Source organism: Mus caroli, unplaced genomic scaffold (genome assembly GCF_978045245.1).
Source record: "Mus caroli unplaced genomic scaffold, Mus_caroli_1 scaffold_15, whole genome shotgun sequence".
Taxonomy (NCBI): domain Eukaryota; kingdom Metazoa; phylum Chordata; class Mammalia; order Rodentia; family Muridae; genus Mus; species Mus caroli.
The window spans coordinates 61,988,010-62,012,481 of record NW_028227270.1 but is presented as its reverse complement, the minus strand read 5'-3'; the positions used below and the strand labels follow the sequence as shown (position 1 = coordinate 62,012,481).

Here is a 24,472-nt window from a genome sequence, read left to right as displayed (position 1 = left end):
GCAACCTACAGACTGGGAGAAGATCTTTACCAACCCTACAACTGATAGAGGGCTAATATCCAATATATACAAAGAACTCAAGAAGTTAGACTCCAGAGAACCAAATAACCCTATTAAAAATGGAGTATAGAAGCTGGGCGGTGGTGGTGCATGCCTTTAATCCCAGCACTCGGGAGGCAGAGGCAGGTGAATTTCTGAGTTCGAGGCCAGCCTGGTCTACAAAGTGAGTTCCAGGATAGCCAGAGAAACCCTGTCTCAAAAAAGCAAAAAAAAAAAAAAAAAGAGTATAGACCTAAACAAAGAAATCTCAACGAAGGAATCTCAAATGACCAAGAAGCACCTAAAGAAATGTTCAATATCCTTAGTCATCAGGAAAATGCAAATCAAAATGACCCTGAGATTCTACCTCACACAAGTCAGAATGGCTAAGATCAAAAACTCAGGTGACAGCAGATGCTGGTGAGAATGTGGAGAAAGAGGAACACTCCTCCATTGCCCATTGCTGGTGGGATTGCAAGCTGGTACAACCACTCTGAAAATCAGTCTGGCAATTTCTCAGAAAACTGGACATAGTATTACCCGAGGACCCAACTATACCTCTCTTGGGCATACACCCAAAATATGCTCCAACGTATAACAAGGACACATGCTCCACTATGTTCAGAGCAGCCTTATTTATAATAGCCAGAAGCTGGAAACAACCCAGGAGTCCCTTAACAGGGGAATGGATATAGAAAATATGGTACATTTACATAATGGAGTACTACTCGACTATTAAAAAAATGACTTCATAAGCTGGGCGTGGTGGCGCACACCTTTAATCCCAGCACTCGGGAGGCAGAGGCAGGCGGATTTCTGAGTTCGAGGCCAGCCTGGTCTACAAAGTGAGTTCCAGGACAGCCAGGGCTACACAGAGAAACCCTGTCTCAAAAAAAAAAAAACAAAAAAAACAAAAAAACCAACCAAACAAACAAAAAAAGACGTCATGAAATTCACAGGCAAATGGATGGAACTAGAAAATATCATCCCGAGTGAGGTAACACTCAGGATGTAACACATGGTATGTACTTACTGATAAGTGGATATTAACCCAAAAGCTCAGAATATTCATGATACAACTCACAGACTACATGAAGCTCAAAAAGAAGGAAGACCGAAGTATGGATGTTTCAATCCTATTTAGAAGGGGGAACAAAATAATCACGGATGGCAGAGAGAAGGAGGGACCTGGGAGGGATTGAGCAGGGGGAGGGAAAAAGGGGGGCAGGATAAGATGTAGGAGGAGGCGGGGGGGGGGGAAGTGCAGAGGGTCAGGAAATTGAACAGAGGTATATAGAAGTGCGCAAGGAGGAACTGAGGGTAGCCACTAGACAGTCCCAGATGCCAGGAAAGCAAGAGGCTCCTAGGACCCAACAGGTATGACATTAGCTGAATTACCCAACAAAGGGGAGAGAGAACCTGTAGAGACCATATCCAGTGGATAGGCACGGCCCCTGGTTGAGGGATGGGGCCACCCACCCATATCAAAAATATTAACCCAGAATTGCCCCTAGGAATGCAGGGACAAAGAGTGGAGCAGAGACTGAAGGAAAGGCCACCCAGAGACTGCCCACTTAGGGTTGGGATCCATCCCATCTGCAGACACCAAACCCAGACACTGATGCCAAGAAGCACTTGGTGACAGGAGCCTGGTATAGCTGTCCGGAGAGGCTCTGCCAGAGCCTAATCAATACAGATGCGGATGCTCACAGCCAACCATCAGACTGAGCATGGGGACCCCAATGGAGGAGTTAGGTGAAGGACTGAAGGAGCTGAAGGGGTTTGCAACCCCACAAGAAGAGCAATACTAACCAACCAGAGCTCCCAGGGACTAAACCACCAACCAAAGAGTACACATGGCTCCAGCTACATATGTAGCAGAGGATGGCCTTATCGGGCATCAAAGAGAGGGGAGACCCTTGGTTCTGTGGAGGTTCGATGCCCCAGCGTAGGAAAATGCTAGGGCGGTGAGGCGGGAGCGGGTGGATGGGTGGGGGAGCACCCACATAGAAGCAAGGGGGGAGGGGAAGGGAATATGGAGTTTGCGGAGGAAAAACTGGGAAGAGGGATAACATTTAAAATGTAAATAAATAAAATAACCAATTTTTTAAAAAAGCATGACTGGAGGAGGTATTCAATAGAGCTAATGATGTTGCCCCCAGCAACCACAGATTTGTAAGCAAATGTCACTGTGCACATACTGGGCTCCCAGACTATGAGCTATTACCCAGATACGACTCATTGCTACTGTTCTTAGCTACTTATCAAAATGAGAGAGGAGCCTAATGCTGAAGGCACCACACTTGGCCAAACACAGAGAAATCCAGCTAGAAGTGAACTGGATGCCTTACCCTAAGACCTAGCTCTCACCGTGCCACAAGGTGCTACGTATGCTGCTACGGGAGAAGAGCCATCACAGTCTTTCCTGGCTCTGAGCCCTCTGGGCTACAATCTGACCTTCCAGGCAAGTATGTTTTGGGGTAGCCATCTGCTTTACAGTTGGATCTGAGGCCCACTCCACAGGAAGAAAATAGTTCTTAGTATAGTGAACGTGACCAACAGCCATGGCCGAGGAGGTCAAGGCTTTAGGAGAGAACATACTGCTGATGTTTTGTAGATGGACAAACGGCCCTGTAGACATTAGCTTCTTTCTGCAGAGAGTGACAATCAATGCAGAGATTCACAACTGTCAAGGTGCTGAGGACTAGTGACTGCTGAGTTCTCAGCCCAAAAATGACATCTCCTAGGCCCAGGGACATCACTCGAGGGGTTGGAAAGATAGCAAGAGCCAGAGACTGTAGAGGAGCATTATGGCATACTGTATTAGGCATCCTACACCACACTCAGCCGCGGCATAGAACAGCAGCACTCGCGCACGCGCACGCGCACACACACACACAATACAGGGTGGTGGTGGGGAGTAGGAAGGAGGATAGTTGAGAGAAAACGTGTCAGGAAGAGTTGGAAGGGCTAAGAGGGTGATGACTAATGAATATGATCACGATACAGTCTATACAAATGATTGTAAAAATATTATTAAATAAAAATGTTAAAAAGAAGAACAGGTGGAGATCACACTACTCCTGCTTATCTTTAAAGATGTATGTGCATCTATGTTTGCCTGCATGAGTTAGGTGCGGGAAGCCTGTGGGAGCTCAAGGGCATCAGATCCCCTGAAGCTGGAGTCACAGGCAGTTCTAAGCTGCCTGACTCGGGTGCTGGGAAGCAAACCCAGGTCTTCTGCAAGAGTAGGAGGAGCTCTTAACTGATAAGCCTGATGATGATTTAAAAAAAAAACGCCTTTAATCCCAGCACTTGGGAGGCAGAGGCAGGCAGATCTCTGAGTTTGAGGCCAGCCTGGTCTACAGAGTGAGTTCCAGGACAGCCAGGGCTACACAGAGAAACCCTGTCTCAAAAAACCAAAACAAACCCAAAAAAAAACAAAAAACAACCAGTTAAACACTCAACCAAAAAAATTGTCAAAATCAACTTATAAAAACAAAATACCTGAAAAGGTCATGAAAATAATCTTATTCATAGTAACTACAAAAAATGTAAATATCACCAAACAGTGAATAAGTAACCTCTACAGTGACAATGATAAGAGTCCAGTGAAAGGCACTGAAGGGGAAAACCATGATGAAATGGCCTTCCACGGTCCTGCACTGGAAGAAAATAATTACTACACCACAGTGCCCATAGTAGTCTACATATTCAATGCAGTTCCTATCCCAATAGCAGTGGCATTCTTTATAAGGGTAGAAGAAACACTACTAAAATTTGTATGTGACTATAAAGACTGAATAACTAAAGTAATTGTGAGCACAGGAACAAAGATAGAGACATTTAAAAAACCCAATTTCAAATCAACGTCATGCTACAATATGAAGACACAGAACATGTGCTTACTTAAACTATAGGGTAAGTTACCCAGGACAATGGAACAGTGTTTACAGTCAGGGTGCTGCTGTAGGGTAAGTTACCCAGGACAATGGAACAGTGTTTACACTCAGGGTGCTGCTGTAGGGTAAGTTACCCAGGACAATGGAACAGTGTTTACACTCAGGGTGCTGCTGTAGGGTAAGTTACCCAGGACAATGGAACAGAGTGCCTACAGTCAGGGTGCTGCCTACTCTATGCCAACAGGACACAAGCTAGAGTCATCTGGTAGGCGGGAACCTCTACTGAGAAAATGCCTCCATAGGATACAGGCTGAAGGCAAGCATATAGGGCATTTTCTAATTAGTGATTGCTGGGGGAGGGCCCAGCCCATTGTGGGCACTGTCATCCCTGGGCTGGTGGTCCTGGGTTCTATAAGAGAGCAGGCTGAGCAGCCATGAGGAGCAAGCCAGTAAGCAGCACCCCTCCATGGCCTGTGCATCAGCTCCTGCCCCCAGGTGCCTGCCGGGCTTGCCACTCATCCTGAACTCATCCTGAACGGCAATATGGAAGTGTTAAGTCAATGAATCCCTTTCTTCCTCAGTTTGCTTCTTGGTCACGATGTTTTGTTGCAGTAATAGAAACCCTAACTAAGACAAACAGTAAAAATACACACTGGAGAAAGAACAGTATTTTCAGTAAATTGTGCTCAGGAAATTGGACATTCACACTTAGAAGAAAGAAACTGGACCTCTGTCTCTTCTATATAAAAATCAAATTAAAGTAAAAAGGGGAAGTATATTAGGACACTAGTCTGAACAAATTATTTTGTTTCATTTTTGAGACAGAGTCTTACTGTGTAGCCCTGGCTGGTCAGAACTCCCTATGTAGACCAGGCTGTCCTGGAACTTCCTATGTAGACTGGGCTCACCTCTATTTCACAGGGATCACCAGTCTCTGATCCCTGAGTGCTGGGATTGAAGGAGTGCACCACCATACTTGGCCTTAGGCAAACAATCTGTGTTACTCATAGTAATTCTAACATAGAAAATCTGGAAGACTTAACTAAAATCGAAGAGCAAATCACTCATGTAGTGTAAGAGGATATTCTATAATAAATTTAAAAAGTTTAAATGTTTCTAGAGGGGGTGGGAGGTGGAGGCAGTGTACACCTTTAATACCAGCTCTCAAGAGGCAAGGCCAGACTGGACTACACAGCTAGTTCCAGAACAGCCAGGGCTACACAGAGAAATCCTATCTTAAATCTTAAAACAATAAAAAAAGATTAAATCCTGTGATTACCTTCCAATTTTCTTGGGGTTTGTCACTGGGGACTGAACCCCTGGTCTTACACATACCAGGTGAGGCATTCATCACTGTCCTACAGTGCCAGCCCTGCCTTCAGTCCTTAATACCACACTGCCTAGTAACTTGACAAAAATGAATGAAAAGTCTGGAGAAAAGATAACTAATGCATGGCGTGCCAATCAAGTCCCTAGATATTTTCTTTGTTTTTTAAACCCTAAACCTTAACGGGAAACCAGCTTTGTTGTTTGCTGGGCTTCTGTTTCACAGACAGAGGAAATACAAACAAACAGCCAAGTAGTTGAGCTGCCATGTCCACAGTTCCCTATCTGTAGTGCACCACTGTAAAGCACCAGCTCATGGTCTGAGTGCCCGTCTGCTCAGCAGGGCTACACTTATAGATCGACATGCGCTGAGCCTACCTGCAATCTATTCACTTTCTGGGCTTCTTTCAGAGACACGGCATGCCCTTTGTTCTCCTGCACCATTAGCTGCACTTGGGTCCTTAGCTCCTCCAGCTCCAGATCCTTCTGCGTGAACACCACTTGGTCGGCGGCCAGAGCACACTGGGAAGGGAAGAAGACAGAGTTCAGCAGATCCTGAGAGTGCTACAGAACGGTGTAAGGTCCACTGATAGCTTGACAACACCGGCCAAGGTTTCCTTATCCTTCTTACTTGGCTTTTTCTAGATTCTTTTTGAGACAAGCAGAATAGAGGTGCCTATCACTGTGTCTGCATGGGAATTGATTCCACGTGCAAATGGTACCATTTCATGGGAATAGAAACGAGGAAGCGCTGGGAACACCAACATCATCTGTCTTCTTCCTAACTGCAGGTGCAACTTGACCAGTAGCCTCAGCTCTGCCACCATGGCTGCCCCGGACCTCAAACCTTTTAGCCAAAATGAATCCTCCTCTCTTTGGACTGCTATTGTAGGTATTTTGTCCCCGCAACAAGAAGACTACTTAACAGAAGTAACTGGGACTAAGAAGTGTGATGAAAATCTTAGCACCAGTTGCTGCGATGAACCTCATCCCATGACCTAGTTTGCCAGAGGACTACGGGAGAGTTTGGAAAACTGAGGTAGAGAACCCTAGAATGCTACACTTAGATCTGGAATGTCCCAGCAGCAGTTTGGTAGACCAGAATGCCAAAGAAGTGTGGGCCCAGACAAGTGGAGACCATGTTTACGAGACTTTGAAGGGAAACAAGGGCTCTAATGGGAACTGTTTCAAGTTGACAAAGGTGCAGCCTGCATTCTGTCATGGGAACCTGAGTGAGGCTGAACTCAAGGCAACGGACTAATATGCTTAGTGAAGAAACTTGTCAAAGCAGGATAGCATTCAGGCTATGGCACAGTTATCCCGCCTTACTCTCATCCAGATCTACAGTGAGAGAGAAAGCAACGAGTAGAGCACACACTTGTTGGAAAACTGTACTTACTGCTCAGCAGGGAAGGCAGCTGTCACTGTTAAGGAGTTTAGCGCCATCAGCAACAGTGCTTGGCCCTGGGGCAGGGGGAAAGTGCCTTGATGGCACAACTCTACCTAAGAAAGGCTCCGTCTTCTGAGAATGGAAATTCATTTGAGAGAAGAGAGCCAGCACTGAGATTGCTGCTCAAGTGGTTCCCTTCTGAAAACAACCGCCTAGGAACCGTTTCATCACGGTCAGCACCAGAGGCTACACCTCGGGCGGCGGTGGCAGCAGCAGCAGGACTTAGAAGCAGCATCCAGGAGACACTGATCTTACAGGCATGACAAACACAGGAGCAAGAAAGTCATGGAGACTCGTACCAAGGCTTTAGAAAGTCACTGAGGCCATTCAATGTATAGCTCCATCCAATTCCCTGCAAGGGGTCCCTGAGTGGTCAATAGGTAGACAGGTGTCAGAAAAGCTAAGTTGTAATGGAATCCCAGGATACTGGGGATGCCAGGGTCATGGGACACTGATTAAGGAAAGCAACAGACATACAGTGAGACAGGTGTTAAGAGAGAAGCTGTCTGTACTGAAGCAGCAGAGCTGGAGAGATGTGGTACGGAGGCCCTTGCTAGCCCAGGTGACACATCATAAGCCCAGATGCTGGACATGAAGCTGTAGGATTTTATGTCTTCCTTGCTGGGTTCCAGTCTTGCTTTGGTCCCGTTTCCTGTCTCTGACCACTTTCTCCCTTCTGTAAATACTGAATTGTAGGAGCTGACAGTTAAGACATCAAGGCTCAGAAGATACTTCAGATTTTTGAGCAGTGTGGGGATGTCTAGAGATAACCAAATATATTTTGTATTATGAGATGAAAATGAGACCTAGAAATAGAGATGAAATGTTACGACCTAAAATAATGGATATCAAATTAATAAGGATGGAATTGTGATGGTTGGTCTTCATTGTCAACAAGAGGAAATTTATAATCACCATGGAAACATATAACTGCAGATGTGTCTATGAGGGTGTTTATAAAAAGTTTAACCGAAGGAAGAAGACCCATCCCAGAATTTATAAAAAACAAACAAAAACCAAAATGAGTAGAGTCAACATTACCTTCTCTGCAGTTCCCGACGGTGGCCCGTGTGACCAGCGGCCTCCTGTTCCTACTGTCATGCCTTTTCTGCTATATGGACTATACTTTCAAACTTGAGCCAAGAGAAAACTGGCCTTTTAAAAGTTACTTTTGGCAGATATTTTTTATCACAGTAACAAAAAAGTAACTAATATATTTGTTATAAAATATAAAGTTCAAGTTTCATGAAAAAAAAATTAAGATTTTAGAAACCATTTCTACCACTGTGAGCTTGATGGCTCCCAATAAATGCTACAGACTTTGCTAGTGAAATCACTGGTGATATTAAGAAATGTAGAAAGTGTTTAAACATGTGGAATATTTACACTAAATTATTTTCCAAATGACAATTATATAATCATTCAAAATCATATGCAGAAAAGAATCACTCAAAGGTCAAGATAGAGACCAGTAAGTTTTATTTTATAAATCATAATATAATAAAATAATTTCAATCACTCCTTGCCTGTCAACAAAGAAAATTTTTACTTATTAAGTTTTGGTGTAGTATGAAAGAATGCCCATGGTTTATCTCAAAAGTTACTGAAATACTCATGCCTGCAAATTATAAATCTACATAAGGGTAGATTTCCTTATAATTTTGACAAGATCTTGCTAAAGCACAAGAAAACAGAAGTGTCTTCTACTAAGCCATACACTAAAGACATCAAAAATGTAAGCAGCTCTACTAAGCTGTTCCCAGAGCTGAGATCAAAGCCAGGGCTTCACGAATCACAGGCAGGTGCCTGTCCCTAAGCTATATACACAGTCCATGTTTTGAAAGGTCTGCTGGGAAATTTCAAACTTTAAAAGTGAAAACACACTCTGAATTTAAAAAGTTTAAGAAGAGCTCTCATTAGTTCGTTTGTTTCCGGACTGGCTCCATGAGCAGCCCTAGACCCTCCTGCCTCAGCCTCCTGAGTGTTGGGATGGCAGGTGTGTGCCTGCCACATGTCCCATGTGAAACGGTTTTCTCCCGGATCATGTAAAAATGTATTTGGCTGAAACCTGTAACTAAAAATGTTCTGTTTTAAATGATGGTTTCCTGCTGAAAAACAAAAAAAGTGGGCATGGTGGCACAGGGCAGTATGTACCCCACACTATCCTGGAACTCACTGTGCAGTGCAGGCTAGCCTGGAGTTCATGATCCTCTCACTTCTGCCTCCCAAGTGCTGGGATGACAGGCATGCACCAGCTCCTTCTGTTTGTTTTCTTCCTTCCTTCCTCCCTCCCTCCCTCTCCCTTCCTGCCTCTCTCTTTAGATTTATTTATTTTTATGTGCACTGATGTTTTTTGCCTGCATGCATGCCATTTTGAGGGTTCCAGATCCTCTAGAACTGGAGTTCTACGTATAGAATTCAAGGCTATCTTGTATTATTTGAGATCCTTCCTTGGAAAAAACAAAAACATGGTTGGAGAGAGATGACTTAGTGGCTGCTCTTCTAAAGAACATGGCTTCCCTCCCCAGCATCCAGGCAGCCCAGAACTTCTGCAACTTCAATTCCAGGGGATTTGATGCCTTCTTCTTCTCGCCTCTGTGGCATCACACACACACACACACACACACGCACACGCACACGCACACGCACACGCACACGCACACGCACGCAAGCGCCTACAGGCAAAATACCCCCATATATAAAAGGATAAAGAAATTAAAAACAAAGAAAAAACACACAAAAAATGTAAAAGGTAAACAGTAATACCACGGAAGCAGAGCGCTGTTACTTAAGGAACAACTCACGGCCCCCTTGTGGGATTTTGCTGGAAAAATTCACAAAAGTCAAACTGACTTTGTTTTGTTCTCTACTAGCTCCTATACATAATGTTCATTTAAAAAGACGTGAGTGATATGGCTTAAGGGTGAAGCACCGCTACTAAGCCTGAGGATGTGAGTTCAATCCTGGGACTACATGGTGGAAGGAGAAAACTGATTCCTGTAAGTTGTCCTCTGACTTCTATACACATGCATGTGCAACACACACAAATAAATGTAATTTTTAAATATGAGGAAGTAATTTTCAACTAAATATATACACAGTATATATTTATTCATGTATACACCCACATTATTTAAAAATCAAGTATATAGAGAGGTATATGGCACATACCTCGCCTTTAATCCCAGCAAATAATAAAATCCCCCCAAATAAAGAATATATAAATATAATAAATAAGTGTATAACCCAAACTCAAGGGATAAAGTATTTTCTTCTTTCAAGAACAACAGTGGTGCCCTAGGGATGTAACTCGGTTGGTAGAGTGCCTGCCTAGCATGCATAAAGCCCGGAGTTTGATTCCCAGTACTAAATAAACTGGGTGCAGTTGATGTACTCATCTAATCCCAGAGCTGCAAGGTAGAAAAAGGAAGAAGAGAAGCTGAAGGCCATCCTTAGCTGTATAACAGGTTAGACGCCAACCTAGGCTATATGAAATCCTGTCTCAAAAACAAAAACAACCACAGACCTGAAAGTCAGACATGGTGGCTCATCCCTGTGATTCCAGGTCTTGGGAGACTGAGGCAGAGATCATTCAAAGTTCTAGACATGACTAAAATATTGAGGGAGTTCCTAGCAAGTCTGCACTATCATATGAGACTGTGAGGAAGAAGGAGACGGAGGAAGAGAAGGAAGCAGAAGAAAAGGAGGAGGAAGGAGGGAAGGGGAGGGAGGGAAGGAAGGAAGGAAGGAAGGAAGGAAGGAAGGAAGGAAGGAAGGAAGGAGGGAAGAGAGAAAGAAAGAAAGAAAGAAAGAAAGAAAGAAAGAAAGAAGGAGAGAGAGAAAGAGAGAGAGAGAAAGAGAGAGTGATTGAGAGAGAAAGAAAAGAGAGAAGGAACAACAACAAAAGACCAAGGGCATACATAGCTCAGGGATACAGTGAGCACCTAGCATGTTCAAGGCCCTGGGTTTCAGCAATCACACACATACAAAAGAAGAAAACTCAGTACAATATAACTTAATTTTGTTTGTAAAAATATTTCTTTGATCCTCTAAATTGGTATGAAAGTTCACAAGGTTCTATTTAATAAATGTACCTTAAAATGTACTTTGATCACATCATAGGAGAAAAGAAGTAAACAAAGAACAAATCTGAGAAAGAATAGGAAATGAGACACACAGAGATGCTAAGAAGAAAAGCAAGTGAGATTTTCATATACTTATTGCCTTTTTTTGTGTTTTTAAAGATAAGCCTTACTCACTGTATAGACCAGGATGGCCTAGATCTCACAGAGGTTGCCTCCCTAGTGGTGGGATTTAAAAAAAATGTACCAACACACCACCTAATTTTTCTATAATTCTTAAAAGAGAAAACCACTCTCAAAAGCTGTCCTCTGACCTCTGCAATCACATGCCTGTACTTCTCACATGCCATTCACACTCCACCCATACAGATGTAAATAAACATTCTTTAAAAAATTTAGAACTTTGGAAATTCCCAAATAACTTTTAGAATGTACTTGTCCAAATGAACATAGTCTTAAACAAGTCCTATCTGTGAGCCAGGTATGAAAGCACACACCCATAACTCCAACACTTAGGAAGCAGAGGCAAGAGGACTGCCCCGAGTTCAAAGCCAGCTTGGGCACGTAAGTTCCAGACCAGCCTAAGCAATAGAATAAGATCTTATTTCAAAGAAGACAAAATAGATCAGGGATGTCTCAGAAGGCAGAGTACTTTCCTAGTATATGAAGGCTATGTGCTTAATCCCATTGTCAACAGAGTGGGATGGGGGTTCTTAGGTCAGAGCATACCCTCCTATAATCCCAGCACACAAGAAACAAAGAAAGAGTCTAGGTCAGCCTGACTGGTCTACACACTGAGTTCCAGCCTAGTCACATAGCAAGACACAGTCTTAAAAATGCAGTGATTAATTAGTAATGTCTAAGTACCTGGTATTTCTTAAGTTCTCTCTTCAGCTGGAGAACTGTCAGATGCTGGGGTCCTTCTTCCAGGTTCCCAATGCCCTGGTTTCCAGGCAATGGGGTGAGGACAGCCTTCCTGACTTCCTGAGTCCTGCTAAACCACTCCTGTAGCTTGTGCTGCTGTTTCTGGTTTAGTTTAACAGCATCTTTTAAGTCCACCAGAAAGGCAAATGCTTGCTCTATGCAGTCCTGGTACCCCAGACATTCCTCCTGGAGCTGAGCTACCTGTTCCTCCAGAGAATGGATTCGATTCTGGTCAGGAACATTCTCTGAAGATGCCTGGCTAGCTTGGCTGATACTGGCCTGATGGCTCTGCAAAGCTTCTCGAAGCAACTTAATCTCAAATTCCATTTCATCCATTCGGTCTGCCTGGGGACTTAAGTTTAAAGCAGGTTTGTTTCTAATGTTCCGTGCTCTGTTCGCGTATTTGAGAGAATTTAAGGACTCATCGAAATCCGAGGAGGAAGGGCTGACACACGTGATCATGACAGTCTTGGCACTACCACCCAGGGAGTCTTTCAGAAGCCTGGTAATCTTAGCATCCCTGTATGGAATATGAGAGCTCTTCCTGCGTGGGTCTCCAAGGGCACTTATTACGTTTCCTAGAGCGAGCAGCCCGCTGTTGATTTGAATGGACTCTTTGAATCGTTCACCAGTGTTCCCAGTCTTGGTCACTCTTTCTGATCCAGCCAAATCCACAAAGTGGAATTTGGAGACAATATGCCGATGTGAGTACCACTCTCCGTTTTCAGCTGCCTCTGCGTTCTTCTCAACTTGGCACACGCTTATTGTGAAAATGGCGTGGGATCTACTGGAGTGCTCGTTCATCTGGGTGGTGCCTGTGTGCCTGGCCGCATTCCCTACCTGCAGGAGACTCATCACATCCTCCACGCTCTCTACTTGGCATTCCTTGGCCCCAACAATCACTTAAAACACAAAGTTTTAAAACCAAAGTTTCATCAAAATCCAGTACAATTAAATTAATCCCACAACAGTTACCCTTTGCTAAGTAACCCAAAGAGAGAACCTTTTTTAAAAAGTAGTAATGATTCAAATAACAACATCAGTGAATATCATTAAATAATTGCAGAAAAACTCCAACAGAAATTATTTTTAAAATAGGACTCAAATTTAAACTCTAAAAGATGTATTTTATTTGTTAAGATCCAATTCTTGCTTTTGGTCAAACATCATAATGAATTCTTTAGAATGAATGACATTAAAAGCCTCTGGGGCCGGGTGTGGTGGCACATGCCTATAATCCCAGCACTCAGGAGGCAGAGGCAGGCGGATTTCTGAGTTTGAGGCCAGCCTCGTCTACAAAGTGAGTTCCAGGACAGCCAGGGCTATAAAGAGAAACTCTGTCTCAAAAAAACAAAAACAAAAAAAAAAAAAAAAAAAAAAAAAAAAAAAAAACCAAAAAAAAAAAAAAAAACCCAAAAACAAAAACAAAAACAAAAAAAAATCAAAGCCTCTGGGGCCGGGGTGGGGGGGCTAGAGTTACAGAGCTCAGAGGCAGAGTGGGTACAAAGTGCATGTGAGGCCCTGGGCTCAAGCTCCAGAATCAAGAAAAACAAAGTGAAACAAAACAGAAAGAATGCTTTGTTTCCGTGTTTTGATTTGTAATTATTCTATGAAAACAGGAGCCATGCCTGGTGGCACAGATCTGTGACCCAATCTACTCATGAGGCTGAGGCAGGAGGATTCAAAGTTCAAACAAAGCCAGTCTGTGAAAGTGAGTTAAAGGCCAGTACAGGCAATTTATAATGATACTCTGTCCCCAAATATTTTAAAATTAAAAACAAACGCCGGGCGTGGTGGCGCACGCCTTTAATCCCAGCACTCGGGAGGCAGAGGCAGGCGGATTTCTGAGTTCGAGGCCAGCCTGGTCTACAGAGTGAGTTCCAGGACAGCCAGAGCTATACAGAGAAACCCTGTCTTGAAAAACCAAAAAAAAAAAAAAAAAAAAAAAGGAAGCTTCTTCATGTGGATTCTGTGGCACGGCACTTTCCTAGCCCTGGATGGATTTCCAGCATAGCAAAACAAGACTATGAGCACAGAGGAAAACCAAATTCATCCTTTATTCTTGGCATCCTGACAGGTGCCTGGGTCTTACCAAGGCATGCTAGAGTTTCACTGAGCTACTTCACCTGTGTTCCCCTTCTCATCTTCTCGGATGTGAAGGTCCTTCATAGACGTCTCCAACTCTAGAAGATCTCTTAGGTCTTCCTTATACACTTCTATATACGACACTTTGATTTTAAAGTCAATGCTAGGATTTTCAGAGATGCTCTGAAATATTTCTTGGATAGCTCGAGGAATGATACCCTTTTGACCCTCCACAACTGATGCTGAAAATTCAGAAATAGAAAGCACATCTGAGTCTTGAAATAAACAAAGGCTACATCTGGAATTTATGCTTAATATATTTTTCTTATATTTCTATTATAAGAATTGTTAAACTTGGACAGGCATGGTGGCACATACCTTTTCTTCTAGCACTCAAGAGACAGAGGCACAGTTCACAATTAGTAACCATGGATGATTCTGTAATGGACTAAAACCTGTGACCAAAAAAGACCAGCATGATGCCCAAGAAAACAACATGGAGTGTGATCAAGTGTGCTTTTACATCCGCAGCACTTTTTACCCTGGGCTCCAGGGGCATGTGCCACAGAGTGTGCTGTCACAGAGAGGCATGTGCCACAGACTGTGCTACATACTAAGTTCCAGCCAGGGTTGCATAGCAAGACAGCATCTCAAAAAGTATATTATTAATTGAACTTATCCAGGGATAGACCACACAACTATAAAATCCAGAGGCAACAGGCTGGGAGCATGGCTCACTGGGTAAGAGCTCTGTCTATACAGTAGAAGGAGGACCTGAGGTGAGAGCTCCACAAACCATGTAAAAAGTCAAGCATGGCACAAGGGCATCTGTAACTCCAAAGGGAAAGTCAGGAGCATCCCAGGTTGGATAGTCACCAGTCTACTAGCTCCAGATTCAGGGAGAGACCCTGTCTCAGTGGAACAGAGTTGAGAGTGACACAGCAGGACATCCACATCCTCCTCCAGCCTCTGCATGTGCTTGCACAGACAAAAAAGATACGTGTGTGTGTGTGTGTGTGCGTGTGTGTGTGCACTTACTATGCACACACCATGCATATAGTCCACAGGTATCCCTTATGAAGAATTTATCCACTTAACAAATATGTGTTTAGTATTTACTATATATAATACAACATTCTAGGGCTCTGGCACAACCAAAAAAATAAAGGGAAAATCCCCTAATGTTGTAGAATTCTACAAACATGCAGTAACAATGAATAAAAACTATAAATTATATGGCATATTAAAATGCTAGCCACACATGGTGATAGACTCCTAAAATTCCACTGGGGCACTGAGATATGAGGGCTGAGAACTCATAGTCAACCTGGACAGAGCAAGGCGATCTCAAAAGCAGACACAGATGAATCCAAAAAACAAGCAGAGTGAGTGGAGGGCGGGGTAAAGCATGTGTGAAGCCATGACTGCAAGTTCAAAGACTAAGGCCAAGGGCAGGACTTGAGAGTGGAAGAACACATGTTAAAGCACCAGATGATGTGATCACAAACAAGGTCAAAGGTCAGCACAGCCAGGATCAGGGGCAAGGACAGACAGACAAGAGATGAGGTCAGAGGGGTGGCACACTGAAAACCATGGAAATCCTGGTGGATGGCTGCCCTCTTGGATTCCTTGTGGCTGAGGTCAGAGTCACAAAGAGAGCAGTAACATTATGGTCTGAAATTTTACAAATAAGTGGAGGACAGTCCTCACTACTGTCTTTTGCAGGTGTATGGGTAGAAAGACCACTTCAGGGGCTACTGTAGCAATTTGTTATCTGGGGGATTTGGAAGATAAATTTAACAGATCCTGATATGGTATCAAGATGGAACCTGCACTTATGTTGAAAAGTCATTAAGGTTTTCTGTCAACTGCATGTGACATCACATACCTACAACCTTACAGTTTAGGAGCTGAGACAGGATTATTAAGGGTTTGAGGCCAGCCAAAGCTACAAAGTAAGGCCTTATCATGCAGGGGTGGTGGAGTTGGGGAAGGAACAGAAGGACGGAGGAGGTGGAGAGATGGCTCATTGGTTAAAAGCATTTGCTGCTCTTCCAAAGGACCCGGGTTCAGTTGCCAACACCTAGATGGTGGTTCATTTATAACTCTAATCTCAGGGGATCAAATACCCTCTTCTGGTCTTCACTGGCAATAGGCATACTCGTACACACACATACATGTAGGCAAAACATGCATACACATGAAAATAATCTTTTAAAAATCAGACTGAAGCCGGGCATTGGTGGCGCACGCCTTTAATCCCAGCACTCGGGAGGCAGAGACAGGTGGATTTCTGAGTTCAAGGCCAGCCTAGCCTGGTCTACAGAGTGAGTTCTAGGACAGCCAGGGCTACACAGAGAAACCCTGTCTCAAAAAAAAAAAAAAAAACCAAAACAAAAACAAAAAAACAAACAAACAAAAAAACAAAAAAACCAGACTGAAAAGTTTCTGACAGACAGGATGTGACATGAGAGAAAGTGCTGGTCAAGACGACTGCAGGGTTTGCCCAGAGTCACTGCAGTTGCCATTGGTTCTAGTGGGTTGGAGGAAGAGACAGCAGCACATTCTCCTAACCTATTAAGACAATCAGGCAGTTGAATCTGTGTCCTCGGAGCTTTAACAGTTATCTGGAAATAACTGGAAGCCATCTGTGTACAGACAGCAAGCAATGGACTAAGCCTGGCTGTGACCACTAAGGACAAGATGTTTTCAAAGACAAAGGTGCCTGGGGGAGAGCCAACTCCTGAGCTCCAGAGCACTTCTCATACTAGTTCATTTGCCAGAGCACCTGAGGAGGGACCAGCATCATAGGAGAAGGACCAAGAATGTGGTCAGTCACTGGAAACCAGGTGGAGAATGTGCTAATGGGTCCAGTGAGGTAAGAAATAAGAGCAGACCAACCACTGCAGTTAGCAGAGTGATGACTTTAGGATTATCTCAACAGATTATTATCTCAACAGATGAATCTCAATGGCTATAGAAGTCAGAATATATGACTCCAAGACAGAGTGGGGGAGGGGATAGACAGTCCCAGAGGACAGTTTCATATCTGATGCACATGAATTTAAAAATCAGTTTCCATGGGCTGGGGATGCAATTCACTGGAGAGTGTTTGCTGATGTACATGGAGCTCTGGATCCAAGCCCCAACACTACACGGATTGGACACAGGGGTGCACATCTGCACTTGGGCACCAGGAGGTGGAAAAAGAGGATCAAAAGTTCAACATCATCCTTAACCACACTGAAAGTTGTCCTCTGACCCCATTCATATGCCATGGCATGCACCCTCAATAATAAATAAAATTTAAGGATATAAATAGGCATAGTTTTTCTATAAAGAACTATGACATAGAAATTATTCCCCAAAGTGACAGATTACATAAAATTAACATTTGTATCATACAGCTAAGTAAACAATTTCTTGAGTTAATAGAGTACAGGATTAAAAAGTATCTGCCTCAACTATACAGCACATAGGTATTAATATCTAAAATACACAAAAAGCCTCAAAACTTATCCCATCAATGAATGGACTAATGAACAGAATAGACCACTCTCAAAAGAAGTCCCTGCTGGAACAGCAGTCATCAAGACAATAAGAAGTGCTGGCGAGGGTGCAGACAGCACATACCTGCCTGTAACTGCTGGTGGGATGAAACTAGTCTGAACATCATGGAGAGCAGAAAAATGCAAGGCCCTTGAGAAGCAAACCAGACCTGCCATGTGACCCAGCCATACCACTTCTAAGTGTTTAACCCACAGATTCCAAGTTAACAGATTCCAGAGACACTTGAACGTGGGTCACTGCAGCATTATTTACAATAGCTAAGTTATGGAATCAACCCAGGTATCCATCAGTAGAGGAATGGATAACAAACATGGTTTATACATACAGTGTCATATATGTATGTAGATACACAGTGTCATATATAGAGAGAAGACATGAAAGGAGAAGTGAAACTGTCTAGGGATAAAGAGGATTGATGAGAAGGGAGAAGAGCAAGAGAGGTGGGTAGCAGGATGTTGGGAGAATACACTCAAATTACATTATATACTTGTAAGAAAATAGTCTTCTACATCCCAGCACAATAAAATAAAATATTAAAAAGATATTTGAGCCGAGCGTGGTGGCGCATGCCTTTAATCCCAGCACTTGGGAGGCAGAGGCAGGCGGATTTCTGAGTTCAAGGCCAGCCTGGTCTACAAAGTGAGTGCCAGGACAGCCAGGGCTACACAAAGAAACCCTGTCTCAAAAAACCAACAACAACAAAAAAAAAAGATATTTGAAATAGCCAATAAATATTTGAAAAAGTATACATCTTTAGCCAATGATGAAATACAGTTTCTTGAGCTGAGTGTGTTGTTGCATATCTGTAGTCCCAGCACTCAGGAGGCAGAAGCAGGAGAATCTCTGTGAGTTAGAAGCCACCTAAGGTTGCACAGTGAGACTCTCCCTTTAAAAGCGTGGGGGTTGGAGATGGCTCAGCAGTTAAGGGTATTTAATGGTATTGCAAAGATTCAGGTCTGATTCACAGAACCTACATGGCAGCTTACAACCACCTACAACTCCAGTTTCAGAGGATCAATGCCCTGTTTTTGGACTGAATGGGCTCCTGCACACATGTGGGTGCATGCATGCAAGTACGCACGTGTGCACACACACACAAAGAAATAAAATTAATTACAAATTTCTTTTTAAAATTGAGATTCCATTTCATCCCAGTCAGAGTGGTCACCATCAAGAAACAAACGACAGGGTAGAGAGTTGGCTCAGTGGTTAGGAGCACTGCTGCTTTCCAGAGGATGTGAGTTTGACTGTAGCATCCACTGGCAACTACCTCAAACTCCAGTTTCTGGAGTTTGGAACTAATGCAACGGAACATGTGGTAAGAAGCAGACGTGGAACTGACTAAAGACAATGGCGATATGAGAGAGGGTAGTGAGGAAGGCTCACTGAGGAAAACATAATGACATATTTATATGAAGAGGCCATGAGGAAACAAGCCTATTACTTTTATGATAACTTCAAAAATTAACTTTAAAAGGCAATGACAGGGGAGGGCCTAGTGCAAACCCAACTCTATGAGGGAGGGCTGAGGTGGAGGAATCCTAATTTCAAGGACAACCTGGGCTACAGAGTAAGTTTAAGCCCAGCATAGGCAGCTGAGTGACTCTTTCCCTTGAAACAAACAAACAAAAAAAAAAAGCAAAAAGAAGGCTAGTGATGTATCTCAGTATTGTGGTGCTTAGTCAGCAACTTAGTTCTATTTCCAGTACCATAAAAACAAAACAAGATTTAAAATGTTAAGGTCTATGATGGACTCAAACAGATGGCTGTACACCAGTGTTTGTCTCAGCTAAGTCGGGAGGCAAGGCAAAGTCAAGTAAACAGCCCAGTGCTCAGTCATAAAAGAAATGAAATCTTGATTCATGCTATAAAACACTGAGAGTTTGAAAGTCTTACCAACATGGCCTCCTCCGATGGTATATGTTTTCCCAGATCCAGTTTGTCCATATGCAAAAACAGTTGCATTATAGCCCTCGATGAGCGACAGCACTAGGGGCTTTATGCATGTGTTATAAACTTCATCCTGAGTGGAGTTTTTGCCAAAAACAAAATCAAAAGTGAAAACTCTATCTCTCCCAATGATAATCTGCTGGGTGTTTGGGATATCCCTCACACAGACTTGATGATTATGTAGAACTTCTTTGCAGAGCAGAGGTCTGATACGGACAGCCACTTTTATTGGTATTTCTTCCATGGCAGCTTGGGTTTTACTTAATAGATTATGCACTTAGTGTTCAATAACATGTGAGAAACATCCATTTTATGTAAGATCTGAACTCCTGCATATCAAAATAAAAGATATAGTTTAATTACTAGCTGCATTAATGCCATAAAAACCATTCATGTTTCAAAGCAGAGTCATTTTGAGCAGATTCTTTACCAGTACAAATTATATTACAAAGTTGATCTGACTTGTAAAATGCTTAAGGAATTTAATGAGGAAAATATTCAGCATTTAGGTTTGCTTCAAAATAGTTGCGGGGACTGGGGACTATGAATTGGTTAATTATAAAGTTAAAGGATAAAAACACAGAATTCCTCTGTTTATGTCCAGAGTGTGATGCTTCCTAGTTCATTCATCTAAATAATGAACATTTACAGTTAGGAATAATTAATTAGTTAGGAAATCCAGGTGAGGAGAGAACTCAGGAGTTATAAACATGTTAAAAGTAAATACTTGGGAAGGCGTTGAGATGGCTCAGAGATTAAGAACACTGGCTGTTCTTCCAGAGGACCTGGTTCAATTCCCTGCACCCACATCAGGCAACTCACAAATACCTGCAGCTCCAGCTCCTGCACACACATGGTACACATAAATGTATATAGGCACACACCTATACATAATATATATATATATACATAATACATAAATACATTTTAGCCAGGTAGCAGGGGCACACACCTTTAATCCCAGCACTTGGAAGGCAGAGACAGGTGGATCTCTAAGTTTAAGGCCAACCTGGTCTACACAGTGAGTTCCAGGATAGCAAGAGCTGTCTTGAAAAACAGAAAGAAAAAAAGAAAGAAAGAAGGAAGGAAAGAAAGAAAGAAAGAAAGAAAGAAAGAAAGAAAGAAAGAAAGAAAGAAAGAAAGAAAGGGAGGAAGGAAGAAAGAGAAGGAGGGAAATAAAATTTATAAATACATAAAATTTAAAGCAAATTATTTGTATCATACTTGAAGGTATTGAAAATAGCATTTCATCTCGCAAACATCAGAATTAAATGATGAAATTTTGTCAGTATAATTTAAAATAATTAGTTTAAAAGCAATCACTACAGGCTACAGAAATGGCTCAGCAGGTAGAGGGTTCCCCCACATAAGCTCTGGGAAGCATGGGAAGGTGGAAAGAGAAAAACACCTGCACAAAGTTGTCCTGACCTCCACACATGCTCTATCATTCACTCCCAAGCCCGGTGCATGCAGGGAACTTAACTTTTGAAAATGTTGAAACAGGCAAATGGTGTCTTCTACTCCTAAACAATGCCTTAGCTTCTTTTCCTGCACTGTGATTAAAACAGCCCAAACAAATGCAGTCTATCGTGGAAGGAAGTTTAGGCAGCAGCTTGCCGCCACTGACCATGTTCTATCCACAGCCAGAAGAGAGCAATTGATGCAAGCTGCCTCTGCTCAGCCTGACACCCACATTTTAGATAGGCCAGGATCCCCTCCGCAGGAAACCGTCCTTCCCAAAACTAAGGTGGGGCTCTCAGGACAGCAAATGGCTCAGTTTGTAAAGGCACTTGCTACCAAACCTGAGGACCTGAATGTGATCTCTGAATCCACATGGTGGAAGAACAGACATCCACAGATGTCCTCTGACCTCCATAAATGTGTACACACACACAATGTGTAAAAAATATGTAAAAACAGAATGAGTATTCCTTACATCAGCTACCATAAGATAATCGTCTACAAGTGCCTTAGAAGTCTAGATTCTGACATTGTGCCATGGTCACACATATTTGGCTACAACTATTTCTTATTCCTTCTCAAGGTGACAAGTGTTTTGTACCAACAGTTTCTGGTGCCTTTCTTTCTATGGGACCCCAGGGATGACTTCCTTTCACCCAGTTTGTGCCCAGTGTTCTCACAGTAACTCAAGTGTGTAGCAGCGAGGACTTTGTGAGGCTCAGGCCTCCCTTGGTTTGGCAGTGGTGCCCTGGTTTATTTGGCTGGCTGTTAAGACGTCTCTTCTGGTTTCCAGAGGACTTGTTTCATGACCATGGTGAAAACAACCAGTCTGATGGGGAAAGATTCTTTGGAAAAGTGGGTTTTAAGATTATCACCAATCTAGAAGGCTGTTGGACAGCAAATAACACTTCCTGAACTACTTGGTATGGAAATATTCACTTTGGTTTTATACAGTTTCTCACTCTGGTTTGGATCTCAGAGCAGTCCTGCTGCCTCCACCTCTCCAGCATTGCCACTACAGGTGTGGGCTTCCACACATTAACAGCTCTGGAAATGTAACCATGATAAATTAATATCCACTAACCTTAAAAAACAAAACAAAACTCAGCTACACTAAAAATGAACAGCCAGAAGAGGCTCACAACAAAAATCTTGTATGTCACTAAAATCTCAGGTCCCTTGGGCTTCAATAGCCCAGAGTCAACAAACTATCTTTAATGGAAGTTGGGGAGGTGACACAGATAGACACGCACAACTTGGCAGTTTCAATAATTCTTAACAAATCTTCAATAACAACAACAAAATACTCGTGTGTATCATAAACCCTTACGTCCTAAAGCACTCTTAAAAGAAACAAAACCCCTCTGGGATGCAGTCTGCACAACAGTCATACAGATTAGGTCACTTTTTTTTTTTTTTTAATGTCATCTTAGTAAGGCAAAAGTTGCTGTCTGGGCTAATGAGAGGGCTCAGCACCACAGCATGTGTGGCCACCTACCTGGTAATCTGGACTCAATCTCTGGACCCCACATAGTACAGGGAAAGAACTGACAGTTGTAAACTGTTGTCTGACCTGCACATGCTCACACTCATACACACATAAAAATTCTTATTAAAAAGGTTATGTTAAGCTGATCCCAACTTCTTTGGATAAATTGCTTATTTAAAAATACCAACTAGCCCCAGAGTTGGTGATGCACGCCTTTAATCCCAGAACTCAGGCGGCAGAGGCAGGAGGATCTGAGTTCTAATTGGAGTATTTCCACTTCGTTGGGTTTTGTGAAGGTAATGTTGACATAAACAGTGTGGCCATATAAGCGGTCAGAATTTGCCTACCATAATCATAAAAAGTAATATGGTGCATACATATATGGCTCATAAACAACATGCAGTCCATTTTTTAAAGCCTGTGACAGTTACTTTTCAGATTCAATGTAGTCCTGTATACTGTCAAATATAAAAATAAATAAATAAAAATCAGCAGGGAAATCTGATTGGCTGGTAATATTTGAGGACACGTTTTTTAAAATGTGACCAAATGCAAGGTAAGCATTTACCATTTGGTAAATGTCATTTGCTAGGTAATGAGGTCTTCAACTACCGGCTTCCACGGACGTGGTGGCGGGAGTTAGAAGTTGTGGTCCACGGGTTGTCACTTCTTTCCTGAGAAGCGTCCCAGCAAAAAACGATGCTCGCAACAACTCACGACTGCATAACGGAGCCTGAGTGTGAGCCAGAAAACCGGGAAACAGACCCGGGCGGGCGGCAGGCACCGTCCCTCAGCGCCTCGCCGCCCGAGGCTTCCCTCGCGAGGACAGGCTCACGGCGGCGCCCTCCTCACGCCGCAGCCGCGTGCCCCGCTGCCCTCCGGCCCGCGCTCAGGCCCCCCGCTGCTACCTCAGGACGCCCCGCTCCGTCCGCCGCGTCCGCGACCCTCAACGGGGCCGCAGGCCGGGTGCCGCCGGCTTCGCGCCCGTCGGGCCCGGGGCGCACCGACCGGCTCCGGACAGCCCAGGTCTTCGCAGGCGAGCGCCCCACGCCGCGGCCTTCCTCCGCCCTCCGCACCCACGCCTTTTGTTGTCACCAGTTCTCAAGGCAACGGCGCAGCACGCCTCCCGCCACCTCTCAGCGACCCCGCCCCCCGCTGGCTCCGCCCCAAGCCGTCCCCGCCCTACGTAGGCCCAGGTTCACGCAAAACCTGCCAGCACTCTCCGCCTCCAACGCGCCCCGCCCCAGGCTCCGCCCCGCCCCAAGGCTCCGCCCCGCGGCCACCCTTCCTTTGGTGGAGTCCCTAGCTGAGCCTGCCCCAGGATCCTTCTCTGAAAATCCCAGGAAACACACACGGGACGTGCGACAGGTTGAGTTTAGGTACTCCGCTACTACCTCAGGTAGTGCGGTTTTGAAACAAGGTTTTATGTAGCACAGGCTACTTGAGTGTCTCTAATCCTGCTTCTCTGGAGGTCCCCAGGCACTTGCCACCACACTACTTATATGGTGCAGGAACCTGAAACCAAGGCCTGATGTACATAATGATACCCTCTCAGGGACAAAAAGGGGTGTGGGCGGGACAATGGCTTTCAACTTTGACCTGATCCCTCAACAGACATAAATTTGAAAAGCCAACAGAGTGGTTCAAGCCTGAGACAGTATAGGGGGAAAAAGGCTGCTATATGAATCAATATATATGTATAACTACATAAATGAAAACAAACGTTTCGTGAGGGCTGGAGAGATGGCTCAACGGTTGGGAGCACTGACTGCTCTTCCAGAGGTCCTGAGTTCAATTCTCAGCAACCACATGGTGACACGCAACCATCTGTAATGGGATCTGATGCCCTCTTCTGGTGTGTCTGAAGACATGTACAGTGTACTCATATGTACAGTAAGTAAATAATATTTAAAAACAAAAACAAAAAACGTTAGCCAGGCGGTGGTGGCACAGGCCTTTATTCTCAGCACTTGGGAGGCAGAGGCAGGTGGATTTCTGAGTTCCAGGCCAGCCTGGTCTACAGAGTAAGTTCCAGGACAGCCAGGGCTATACAGAGAAACCCTGTCTCGAAAAACCAAAAAAAAAAAAAAAAAACCCAAAAACCAAAAAAGCAAAAAAAAAAAAAAAAACCCAAAACAAAAAAAAAAAAACCAACAAAAACAAAACAAAACAAAAAAAAAACATATTTCATGAA

General features: G+C 43.6%; 1 protein-coding gene across 5 annotated transcripts in view; it reads right to left on the bottom strand.

The window, feature by feature from the left end:
- Kif27 (kinesin family member 27) overlaps positions 1-23,360 on the bottom strand; it is a 78,782-nt gene extending 55,422 nt beyond the window's left edge. For 2 of the 5 annotated variants that reach the window (XR_002379511.3, XM_021180420.3), the window contains exons 1-5: positions 23,187-23,360; positions 19,275-19,657; positions 13,850-14,050; positions 11,667-12,625; positions 5,646-5,789 (exon numbers count right to left, since the gene is read on the bottom strand). Coding sequence is in view for 4 of the 5 variants with exons in the window: in XM_021180420.3 (XP_021036079.1) it covers positions 5,646-5,789; positions 11,667-12,625; positions 13,850-14,050; positions 19,275-19,572 (1,602 nt within the window). In the remaining variant the exon portion in view is untranslated. Of the gene's footprint in view, positions 1-5,645; positions 5,790-11,666; positions 12,626-13,849; positions 14,051-19,274; positions 19,658-22,846; positions 23,160-23,186 lie in introns of those variants that run through there. The other 3 variants (XM_021180421.2, XM_021180422.2, XM_029468628.2) reach the window with 3 other exon arrangements.
- Positions 23,361-24,472: the final 1,112 nt, after the last annotated feature.